The following is a 12,479-nucleotide window of genomic DNA, read 5'->3' as shown; positions in this document are numbered from 1 at the left end:
TGCCATCTTTCATTGTTCTAGAGATTATTCCAGATTTGGGCATGTGGTCCTGCAATCCTTATTCAGGTAGACTCTGATCCCACTGCCAGATCAAACAGCTTCTGAATGAAATGGAATGGACATATGCAATCACTTGAAGAGAAAACGGTTACTAGCCTATTCTGTAATGGTTGTTCCTTGAGATGCGTTACACATGTCCATTCCACAACCCACTCTTCTTTCTGTTTCTGTCAGACTCTGTCTGGCGAGAAGGACTGAGGAAGTGGTCAGGGGTGTCTCCGCTCTTTATACCTTCATGTGATGGCACGAGGTAGCAGAGGGCTTGTGCCACCCCAGTGGGTTACCGTTAAGGGAAAAATCTCCAACAGGTGTGTGGGCGCCCAGTGCTTAGTTGAAGTGAAATTATAGAATAGATTACTAACCAGTTTTATTTTGTTTTTGCTGCAAACTAGTTCCCTTGTACTGATTCTACTCAAGTGACCTTCCACATATTGTAATTGCAGTGCTTAAGGCAAGCAAGAAGGACTTGGAAAGGCAAGCAAAGACAAAAGTCTGGTTCTTATGGGGCTGGTGGCTGGACAGTGGTCAGGAAGGAAAGACTTCTTCACATGTACTGAAACTAAAAGCAGAATAGCTAGCTCTTCTGTCCCTGATGGATTGCTGTAGGGTACCGTTTTCTGATCAAGGCCCGCCAGTGTGATGTGTGGATTGCCTAAATTATCTATGAGGGACGCAAAAGGTTAGCAGAGGTGTCAGCCCTGCTGTTCTGATGAATAGAATCAACTTCCTGTGTGTGTTCCAGGTTGCCTCAATGTTCAGGCAGACTGGCTTAGCAGAGAGAGAGACTCCTGCTAAGGAGGTGGTTGCTCAGTCAAGATCATAATATTCCAGATCATAACATTTTGGTTAGAGTTAAATAACTTCATCTCCAGGATGAATTTATACTAAATTTTGTGTTAGCTTAAAAAATATTGTGTCACCACATAAAACCTTTGCGTGAGAGTACTGGAGATGGTTCTACTTAAACAAATGTGATATGTGGAGTTTATATATGTCTTATCAAAAATGTCAATTTGTGATATTTATATTGCTTTTTTTTAAAATTGCCATTTTAGTTAAACCCAGATGTTTGTTTTCTTTATATAGTTATGGTTCAAGAAGATTATCATAATCAAAACCCTTATCATAATGCAGTTCATGCTGCTGATGTGACTCAGGCCATGCACTGTTATTTAGAAGAACCTAAGGTAATTTGTTTTACGTAATGTGTAAAGGTACAACTATAATGTTTGTATTTTTCTTAATGTTCCGTAAAACCATAAAGATTTTAAGCTACTGGGGGGAAAAAAACTTTGCTCCAAGAAGTATGCACGTCATTGAGTCAGAAGCTGGCGGTGGAGACCCAAATAACTCAGTTTTTCAAAAGCTGATATATCACTTATGCTTAGTTCACCTTGGATACTAATGAACAAAGCTCCTCTACCAGATGCAGGTTGTAGCAATGTACAAGAGTTGTCTGTCCTTTCTTCTTTCTAAAATGCACATTATGAAAGGGAGATACCTAGCAGAGAGAGTTCTACGTTAGGAGCTGAGCAAAGCTAACAGTTGTCAGAGGTGACTTGAATTGCTGGTACTCTGGTATAGGCTACACACTAAACAGGAAATTTCAGGGGAAAATGCTACTTTCTGATTAGATTAGAGAAGACCCATGGTGTACTGTAGCCAGTTGGAAACCAGCTATCTAGTTCAACACTGATTTTTTTATTAGTTTGGTTTATTCTTGTATAGTAATAGTGGTCTACACTACTCTTGCTTAAAGTGACAGAGTCCTGTGGCACCTTATAGACTAACAGACGTATTGGAGCATAAGCTTTTCTGGGTAAATACCCACTTCGTCAGATGCAAGGATTTTTAATTTAAACAGGGATTTTGAAATACCCTCTGGTTGGTAATGGAGTAGCTAACAATTTGAGTGACAGTTCTAACTACCATAAATATTTAAATAGTTATTGCATCTATCTAGATATTATTGACAAGGTCGGATGAAATAGATCTTGAGCCTTTAACTCCTGTAGAGTAATTACTCCTGGATTTCCCTGTACCATGGTTGCTATTAAACTTTAAAAAAAAAGTTCTACTAGTACCCTCACCCCGTTCTCCGCATTCACCTTTCTGTGATGGTGCACTTCCTTCAAAGCACTGTGTGAAAGATGAAATTGAATGGTCATTTTTGGGACCTTTTTCCAGGGATTGAATGCTAGCTATGAAAAGCCAATCAGAATATTTTCACCTGTGAATGTTCCCATGAATAATACTGTTACATTTATTACAGCTTTCCAAATCTCTAACTCCATGGGATGTTCTGCTCAGTTTAATTGCAGCTGTCGCACATGATTTGGATCATCCAGGTGTTAATCAGCCTTTCCTTATTAAAACAAACCATTACTTAGCAACTTTATATAAGGTAAGTGAAAATATCATACTTATCAGAACCAGGTTTGAGTATCTTTTCAATATAGAAGAATTATATTAACAGTGAAATTGCTAATGTACTCACTTAATGGTAGACTTGAACCTAGGATGTTTATCCCATTGAGTGAAAACAATAAATACAAGCTATTAACGTAACAGAAGTGTTAAAAAGTTTGAAAATCATGAACTTTTTAAGAGGCATATAGACTGTAGTGTAAGACTAATAAAATCTTTTAAAGTAACGGCAGTAATTTTGTTTCTGTTTTGCAGAATATCTCAGTATTAGAAAACCACCACTGGAGATCAGCAGTGGGGTTGTTGAGAGAGTCTGGTTTATTTGCACATATGTCATTAGAAAACAGGTATGTATTTTTTATACAGAGAGTATACACTATATGAAGTTACACACAATGTATTATCCATGGCATCAGACAACTTTGTAAACAAGTATTCTGTTAAAATATTACATAGTAATTCATAATCCTAGCTGAATATTCAGATCATTTAAAGATTTAATGGGTGCTATGAGCCTTGCAGGAACAGTTAATTATTCAGTATACAGCTTGGAAACTAGTATTTATTGTGAACACTGTGTGATGGAAGTGTATTCATTATACAAACATTTGATTAGATTGAAAGAAAATATTGACTGACTAGTAAGAGATAATTGTATTCTGTGACCTAAACAGTAACTCGTGTTCTGTATTTTTAAATTGCAGCTCTTTTCATCTTCTTTAACAATAGCTAGAATAATTTAGCTTACAAATATTTGCAGTAGCTTTCTCTCTTCCTGAGAGCTACCTGTGAAATGTCAGAGTATTTTTATAAATATTGTAGTTTTAAAAAATGTTATATAAACATTTGAAAGTGCTGCACTTACAGCCATCATGGCTTACAGTTTATGTATACATTCGTATACAGTTGCTACATTCAACTTAAATGTGTCAATATGATGCCTAATTTTTTTCCTCATATTTTCATGCCTTTGGGTATTTTATATCACTAATTTCAGGAAGCTGATGGAAAGCCAGATAGGTGCTCTGATTCTTGCCACAGACATAAGTCGGCAAAATGAATACCTATCCCTGTTTAGAACCCATTTGGACAGAGGAGACCTATGTTTAGAGGAGGCAGGCCATCGCCACTTCATTTTACAGGTGACTGTTTTGAAAGTTTCACACTATTTCAGAAGTAAATTGCTTCAAATATCATACTTTTTTTTTCCTCCCAGGAAAATGGTCTTCATCTGCCATGGGTGACCAGTGAAGAGGGGATGTTTTTATTCTTTAGTTGTGCTTAGTGTGCACAAGGCCTGCTTACACAATGAGATGGAGTACCAGCAAGTCCTGCTGAGGCTCCACAAGATCCTCCCTCTGTAGAGGGCAAAACTAGCCCTTTCTGCCTGCACATGTTAGAGAGGAGCTTTCTCAATGAAGCAGAGGAAGGAGCAGATGAGTCAGAAGCAGAGGAGGGGGAATTAGAAATGGAGGTTAAGGTTTTCAGTTTGTCACTGATCCCAGCAGTCAGAAACTGGGTTAACAAATCTTCCATTGAGGTGCAAGTTTTTTGCTCCTCCCTCTAATGAAAATCCCTAAGAGACTGGTTAAGACTGTTTTAGAGTTAGCTTTGGGTCCCTTGATCAATACTCTAAGATATATTGTGGGGTACTGCTGTATTGTTATGAAGCCTTGGTTTGTGCTGTCAGATACCTCTTGATAGGGAGGCATACAGAAGGCTAAAACACTTCCTTTGAGAAAGAGGAACATTAAACTGTTAAAGAGTGCAGAAATCCTGTGATTTCAGATTAGTCATCCTGTCTACAAAAGTCAATGAATAGTAAGAACCCAGTGTTTGACCTGTCCTGACCAAGCCATAAAGAACACATTTTCTGTTAAGTGGGGACTTATATTTTGTTTTTCAAAAATAAGTAATGCAAGGAAGTAAACTGAACTATAAAAAGCGACAAAGAGTCCTGTGGCACCTTATAGACTAACAGAAGTATTGGAGCATAAGCTTTCGTGTGTGAATACCCACTTTGTCAGACGCAGATAAGGTGCCACAGGACTCTTTGTCGCTTTTTACAGATCCAGACTAACACGGCTACCCCTCTGATACAAAACTGAACTATACTAACTCAATCCTACTAGGATCTCTGGCATTGAAACTATGCTATCAGTTAATTCTTTAAAATGTCTTATTGCAGTTATAAAATGGGGTGCGGGAATGTTAAATGGCTTTCAGATAGTGTTTTCCTAACAGCTAACTTAATTTTTGGTTAGATTTAATTTAAAATAAATACTGTTTTGTAATTTTATTTCGTATTTAAATGTCTTTATATTGAATGTTCTGCATACAGTGCCCTTCAGAGGTACTTTGTATTTAACTCTCATTCACTTTGTCCAGGATAGAAGTCTGTTTGCCTTCAGTTTTACTTAGCTCTGTTCATGACCTCTTATAATTCTCCAAATAGCGTTCTGTTAGTTTACTATGGTTAAGGCTAAGATTTTGTCACTGATATTTTTAGTAAAAGTCACAGACAGGTCACGGGCAAAACAGAAAAAGTCACGGAAGCCATAACCTGTCCCTAACTTTTACTAAAACTATACCTGACAAAATGGGGATCTGCGGATCCCCACACTACTTCAAGCGGGGCAGCTGCAGGGACTAGGAGCTGCCTGTAGCAGCTGGGGGCTGCGGGGTCCCTCGCTGCCCGCCGGGGCTGGGAGCTTGGGGATTCCCTGCCACCCCCAGTGTCCGGGAGCTCGGGGGTTCCCTGCTACCCCCAGCAGCCAGGAGCTCAAGGGTTCCCCCGCTGCTGCCCACTGGGAGCTCGGGGTTCCCCCACAGTGCTGCCCTGGGCGTCAGGGAGCTGGAGGTTCCTCCACCACCGCCACCAGTGGCAGAGAGCTTGGGGGTTTCCCTGGTGGCGGCAGGGAGCTCGGGGGGGGTCCCCCGCCGCTGCCCTCCAGGAGCTCAGGGAGTTCCCCGCCATCCCCGGCGGCAGGGAGCTGCAGGGGCCACCACAGGCGGCAGGGGTACCCCACAGCTTCCTGCCCCAGCGGGGGACCCTGCAGCTCTCGACCATCGCAGGCTGAAGTCACGGAGGACCCTGGAATTCACATATTCTGTGACTTCGGCGACCTATGTGACTAAATTGCAGCCTTAACTATGGTATATAATTTTAGAGTGAAATGCAAGTGGTTGGGTTTGTTACCCTGATTAGAAAAATGCATGAGACGTTATGGAATACAGTAGTAGCTACTCTAGAAATTATGCTGCTTTTTTGTAGTCATGTTTTTGCATGTAGAAAAAAATTGAAAGTAGTGTAACCCAGAATATGTAATTCACTAGATGGCTTTGAAGTGTGCTGATATTTGTAATCCATGCCGGACCTGGGAACTGAGCAAGCAATGGAGTGAAAAAGTAACAGAGGAATTCTTCCATCAAGGCAAGTAAAAGAATAGAAATAGTCTAATCTCATACCAATGAATGTGTAAATGTATCATAAGATGAATATCTGAGAGTCATAGTGACTTTGTGAGATGAAGGGCTATAAATTTAGGCCTAAAGGAGGGTTCAAATAATCCTTTTCTTCTGTTGGCTACATTCTTGAAAGAGGCTGTTGCTTCTACTAACAGCTGATGAAGAATCTGCTTTAACTCAATACACCCAAAAGTTTCAGATTCTAGTTGAAATGTATTCCTCACTATTAAAGATACTTTAAATGAAGGATTGCCTGTTTTTTTAATATATATATATATATATATATATATATAGGGCTGTCAAGCGATTAAAAAAATTAATCATGATTAATTGCATGATTAATCACGCTGTTAATAATGAAATACCATTTATATAAATATTTTTGGATGTTTTCCACATTTTCAAATATATTGATATCAATTACAACACAGAATATAAAGTGTACAGTGCTCACTTTATATTTATTTTTAAATATAAATATTTGCCCTGTAAAAATAAAAGAAATAGTATTTTTAATTCCCTTAATACAAATACTATTGTGCAATCTCTTTATCAGGAAAGTTGAACTTACAAATATAGAATTATGTACAAAACATAAATGCATTCAAAAATAAAACAATGTAAAACTTTTGAGCCTACAAGTCGACTCAGTCCTACTTCTTGTTCAGCCAATCACTCAGACAAACAAGTTTGTTTACATTTGCAGGAGATAATGCTGCCTGCTCCTTGTTTACAATGTCACCTGAAAGTGAGAACAGGCATTCTCATGGCACTGTTGTAGCTGGCGTTGCAAGATATTTACGTGCCAGATGCGCTAAAGATTTATACGTCCCTTCATGCTTCAGCCACCATTCCAGAGGACTTGTGTCCATGCTGATGACTGGTTCTGTTCGATAACAGTCCAAAGCAGAGTGGACTGACATGTTCATTTTCATCATCTGAGTCAGATGCCATCAGCAGAAGGTTGATTTTATTTTTTGGTAGTTTGAGTTCTGTAGTTTCCGCATCAGTGTTGCTCTTTTAAGACTTCGAAAGCGTGCTCTACGCCCCGTCCCTTTGAGATTTTGGAAGGCACTTCAGATTCTTAAACCTTGGGTCGAGTGCTATAGCTATCTTTAGAAATCTCACATTGGCACCTTCTTTGTGTTTTGTCAGATCTGCAGTGAAAGTGTTCTTAAAACGAACAACATGTGCTGGGTCATCATCCGAGACTGCTATAACATGAAATATATGGCAGAATGTGGGTAAAACATAGAGCGGTAGACATACAATTCTCCCCCAAGGAGTTCAGTCACAAATTTAATTAACGCATTATTTTTTTAACAAACATCATCAGCATGGAAGCATGTCCTCTGGAATGGTGGCCAAAGCATGAAGGGGCATACGAATATTTAGCATATCTGGCACATAAATACCGTGCAATGCCGGCTACAAAAGTGCCATGCGAACATCTGTTCTCACTTTCAGGTGACATTGTAAATAAGAAGTAGGCATTATATCCCATAAATGTAAACAAATTTGTTTGTCTTAGTGATTGGCTGAACAAGAAGTAGGACTGAGTGGACTTGTAGGCTCTAAAGCAGGGGTCGGCAGCCTTTCAGAAATGGTGTGCCAAGTCTTCATTTATTCACTCTGATTTAAAGTTTTGCGTGCCAGTAATACATTTTAACATTTTTAGAAGGTCTCTCTCTATAATATATAACTAAACTATTTTTGTATGTAAAGTAAATAAGGTTTTTAAAATGTTTAAGAAGCTTCATTTAAAATTACATTAAAATGCAGAGCCCTCCGGACCGGTGGCCAGGACTCAGGCAGCGTGAGTGCCACTGAAAATCAGCTCACGTGCTGCCTTTGGCACGCGTGCCATAGGTTGCCTACCCCTGCTCTAAAGTTTTGCATTGTTTTGTTTTTGTGTGCAGTAATGTAACAAAACAAAAAAAATCTACATTTGTAAGTTGTGCTTTCACGATAAAGAGATTGCACTTACAGTACTTGTATGAGGTGAATTGAAAAATACAATTTATTCTGTTTATCATTTTTACAGTGCAAATATTTGTAATAAAATTATATAAAGCACTGTACACTTTGTATGCTGTATTGTAATTGAAATCAGTCTATTTGAAAACGTAGAAAAACATCTACAATATTTAATAAATTTAGTATTCAATTGTATAATAATGCAATTAAAACTGCAATTAATTAATCGTGATTAATTTTTTTGAATTGTGCGAGTTAACTGCGATTAATTGACAGCCCTAATATTTATATCTGCTCTTATATTGGGTTATATTTTTGCAGAATGCATTTTAAAAGTAAAGATTCAGTTGTAATACATAGAATCTGTTCTCTCAAGGTGACTTGCCTTCCTTGAACGGTTGCCTAAGACAGATTTGGTTGTGTATAATATGAATTAACAATTCCAGAATGCTTACAGTTAAAAATTACTTTTCTAAGTTATTGTTCTCTCTTTAGGAGATGTTGAAAAAAAATATCACTTGGGTGTGAGTCCGCTGTGTGATCGACAGTCAGAAACCGTTGCCAACATCCAGATTGGTAACTACAAATATATGTATATGAACAGTTTAAAATCTTTCAGTGGTTCCCTTTAATGACAATTTTTAGAGGAAGGAAAGCTATCTTTGCCTATAAATCTTAAAATTTGCACTTTATTTGTCTTCTTTTTTGTGTTCATTTGGCAATGCTCCTTCTCCACAAGCAGTTTTTTTCTTTGCTTTAAAATTTCTCCTTTGAATTTAGTACTCGTGAAAGGTGTTCGATTGATAGTCCTGGAGACTGAAGTCCTGTATCCATAGAGCAGGTACAGCATGGGCAGCAGCAATGCAGCCTTTCCCATACTACTTCTCCAATGTGCCTTAATCCTAACCTGGAATGACAAACTCCAGAGTTAGAGGACATTTCATTCACCTACCCATTCAGTCCTTGGTGCCTCTAGTGAAGCTGCCAGTTGACTTAGCCTTTTGGAATGTGGACACCTATTCACTGGGAACTGGTTTAAAGATAGTCTTAAAGCACAGAAATTTCATGTAGACCAATGGACAGCTGTTAGCTTATTTTTGCTCACTGCCAGCCTGGGCTAGATTTATACCAGGGACAGAAGTGAAAGGATTTTCCCATTAATAAACATTGACTTTTTTCAAAAAAAGTTTTCTTTTCATATAGATTGAATGGGATTGAATGAAAAATTATGTTCTACTATATTAAGCAGATTAATAAATTTTAACCTTAGACATAATTTGAATTTTTTTATTTCATATAAAATTGGAAATGTAAAAAAAATTGTGACTTTGGTTCTCACAAATTATACTAAATTACATCAATTATAACCAATCAGATTGCTGAATAGCTGACCATAATTTTGATTTTTTTAAAAATAAAGTTGTTGTTTTTTTAAAAATAAGGCAAAAGTATAGTTCTGGCAACCTTATCTTTAAATTTTTGTTTGCGTATATAGAGCCAGATTTTTAAAGGTATTTAGGCATCTCACAGCCATTGAAATCAATGGGAGTTAGGCACCTGAATACCCTTAAAAATCTTAGACATAGACAAAATACTGTTGTGTGTGTGTATATAGGGCAGTTGCTTATTTCAAGCTATCTCATTTGCTGCACAACACTGGGAGCCCTTTAAATTGTGGAGGCCATTAGTGATCCTTGCCTTGAATTAGACACAAGTTTGCCTGATCATACTTCAATACACTTAACTGGTCTAGTGATGCCGAGGGAATTTGAATGTGTATTTCCTTTGTAACACAATTCAACTTGTTTGTAGGATAATTTATTATATATGAGCTTGTGTCTGTTAGACTTTCAGGCTTTTTAGTTTAGTTTATGTGGCTTAATTCAAATCTGATGGTTGATTTCCTCCTTTTTCTCCTCTCCAACAGTTTTTTTCCTTTATTTCTCCACTGCCCCAAAAGGGAACAAATGAGATTCATCAGCTACTTCTTAATACAATATTATGCTATTCTTTTGACTGTCAAACCTGTAACATTTCTATAGATTACACTTCTATATTTTAATAAAGTGCCATAGTGTTAGAAATATTGAAAGATGACGCTTTTTAGGTATAAGTTGGAGAAGAGTTGCTACTAATGCATTGTTAATTTTTTATAGCACTTCCTAAATCCTTTAAAACCTTTACCTTAAAAATGCATATTCTTTCCTGTTTTTAATCTAAAGCTTTCTTCTTTAAAGGTTTTATGACCTACTTAGTGGAGCCATTATTTTCAGAGTGGGCCCGGTTTTCAAATACCAGGTTATCACAGACGATGCTTGGTCATCTGGGACTGAATAAAGCTAGTTGGAAGGGACTGCAAAGAGAACAGTCGAGCAGTGGTGATGATACTGATCCTGCATTTGAGGAAATGGACTCAGATGTATTACCTCAGGAAACTCGATTGTCCTGACCCCAGAATCTGCATGACAAAATTGCCTCTTACGTAGGTATCTGCACAATGGGGTTTGAGGAAAAACTTGTTATGACTGCTCAAGGTTCAGTGTAAATGATGCCAGCATTATTTATTTCCAAGTTTTCCTTTACAGATCACTTGAACCCAATTTATATTTACAAGATTGGAACATAGAGCAATATGCATATGCCTCAGTTGGCTTTTGTTTGGAACCTTGAATATGCAAAGCACAGCAGTGACTGAATCTTGAAGGAACAATACAAGGTGCCACATGGTTTTTTTTTTTAAAGTTTGAAATAAGGTCTTCAGAACTAAGACTTGATATGAACTATTCCATTTTCTTGGGATTTAGCAAGTCTTACATAAACATGTTCAAAGCATACCTTCCATTCAGTCCTTGTTTAAAATATGGAAATGTGAAGTGCCCATCCTCTGCTGCCTCTGGCAAGACTTGATGTTTACAAATGTACTCTGAAACTATTGGTTCTAGACTTATCTTTACGCATGGCTGTGAAGGAACCACTAACTTTGGGTTTTCTTTTAGAAAAAGAAAAGAAAAAGTCAAATCTGAGACTGCAGCTTTTTTTCCTTTGGATGCCAGAAAAGACTCCATTTGTCATTATTTTGTTTGTGCACTGGGAACTGAGCGTTCATCATAGAGCACAGCCAGGCTTTACTCCAGTGCTGTATGGGAATGCAGTTTTTGAAAATGCTTCTGAATTTGCAGAGTGGGGGGTGGGTGGGGGGAACATTGTCCCTAACTGTGTTGCAATTCTGCAGTGAAAATGTTGCATGTTGTTTTCACTATTGTACATTTGAACTGCATATGCAAGAAAAAGGTAGAATGTCTATAAACACCATATTCAACTCAGGGTATTTGCCAATCTGAAATAAAGTGGGATGGGAACTGTGTCCTTCCGAACAAGGGTACAAATGCCCCTTTCGCTGCAGTGTGTATGTATGTGTGGGTGTGAGAGTGTTTGGGGTTATGTGGGGAGGGAGTGGGAAGGGTTTCAACTGCAACATTTTTTATTTATTCTTTTAGAATGTGACAGTGTAATGAACAGCCACATTGGAGGGAACTGTAACAAATTGCTACAGATGCCTTAAACTATGCACATAGCTAAGTGACCAAATTTGTTTTTGATTGAAAAAAGTGCATTGTTTACTTATTCCTCCCTCTACTGAAACATTACCCATTTACGGGTTTTTGATGTGAAAAGGAGAAATGTTTTTAAGGATAAAATTTAAGGACTAATTTTAAACTTCAAACATTCCATTTTTGTAATCTGTTTTACATTGTTTTAAGTACAGTAAGCACAACTGTTATAGAGTTTAAGAGAAACCGGTGCTTTCTTTTAGTTCATTTGTATTTCCCGTGTTATTTCTGTAAAAGACTGTTTATTAATTCTGTTTACAGTTTGTTGCAACAGCCATTTTTGGGAGAGAGCTTCAGTGTAAAGCCACTTGTAAAGGCTTTACCATACTCATTTTAATATGTGCTTGTTGCTCTTAACTTTTGATGAATAAAAAATAACTTTTCACATTATGCTCTTGTACATTTGAGTCTATTATTATGGAGAAGTAGTTAAGCTTGCAATTAACTTCCATTATAAAACCTTATTCTAACCCCATTATATGTATTTTAAAATGTTTGTCCTGCAAATTGTCAAACTTACTCACTTCTGCAACTTTTGCCTGCAGTTAGAACTAGAGCTCACTTAAAAATGATCCTGACTTGTGTGTTTGTCTCCCTCTAGGTTAAAAGTGGCCTGTTATCCCTTCAAATTCTCCACATTTTGTTAAATTTCCCTAAAATCACTGTCCATTTGTACGCTCCCTTAGTCTGGGGAAGAACATGCACAGGTCTTGAATTCTAGAACCACCATTTCTAATGTAAAGTCGTAACAAATTCTCCTGCCAGATCCCACACCACCACTCTTACAGGGGTTGATTACAGTATCATCCACTAAGGTATGTGGGACATGCTACTGATGGCATTTAACTAAATTGTTAAAGATTGATTTCCTTTTGTCTAAATAACAAACCCACTATAGACCCCACCCCCATCTCTCTCTCTCTCTCTCTCTCTCTC

The 12,479-nt window shown here is 37.7% G+C and overlaps 1 protein-coding gene across 5 annotated transcripts in view; it reads left to right on the top strand.

Moving 5' to 3' along the window:
• Positions 1 to 11,900, top strand: part of PDE7A (phosphodiesterase 7A) — a 129,972-nt gene extending 118,072 nt beyond the window's left edge. For 2 of the 5 annotated variants that reach the window (XM_026662353.2, XM_026662343.2), the window contains 7 exons: positions 1,147 to 1,247; positions 2,333 to 2,464; positions 2,743 to 2,834; positions 3,485 to 3,629; positions 5,824 to 5,920; positions 8,428 to 8,508; positions 10,170 to 11,900. In XM_026662353.2, coding sequence (XP_026518138.1) covers positions 1,147 to 1,247; positions 2,333 to 2,464; positions 2,743 to 2,834; positions 3,485 to 3,629; positions 5,824 to 5,920; positions 8,428 to 8,508; positions 10,170 to 10,381 — 860 coding nt within the window. In that variant the 3' untranslated portion in view covers positions 10,382 to 11,900. Of the gene's footprint in view, positions 1 to 1,146; positions 1,248 to 2,332; positions 2,465 to 2,742; positions 2,835 to 3,484; positions 3,630 to 5,823; positions 5,921 to 8,427; positions 8,509 to 8,712; positions 9,193 to 10,169 lie in introns of those variants that run through there. The other 3 variants (XM_026662346.2, XM_026662348.2, XM_026662357.2) reach the window with 3 other exon arrangements.
• The last annotated feature ends 579 nt before the right edge of the window (positions 11,901 to 12,479 follow it).

This window comes from Terrapene carolina, unplaced genomic scaffold (assembly GCF_002925995.2).
Source record: "Terrapene carolina triunguis isolate 2854851 unplaced genomic scaffold, T_m_triunguis-2.0 Scaffold58, whole genome shotgun sequence".
In the NCBI taxonomy this organism is placed as follows: Eukaryota; Metazoa; Chordata; order Testudines; family Emydidae; genus Terrapene; species Terrapene triunguis.
The sequence above is the reverse complement of the archived record's forward strand: the minus strand, read 5'-3'. Positions and strand labels throughout refer to the sequence as shown.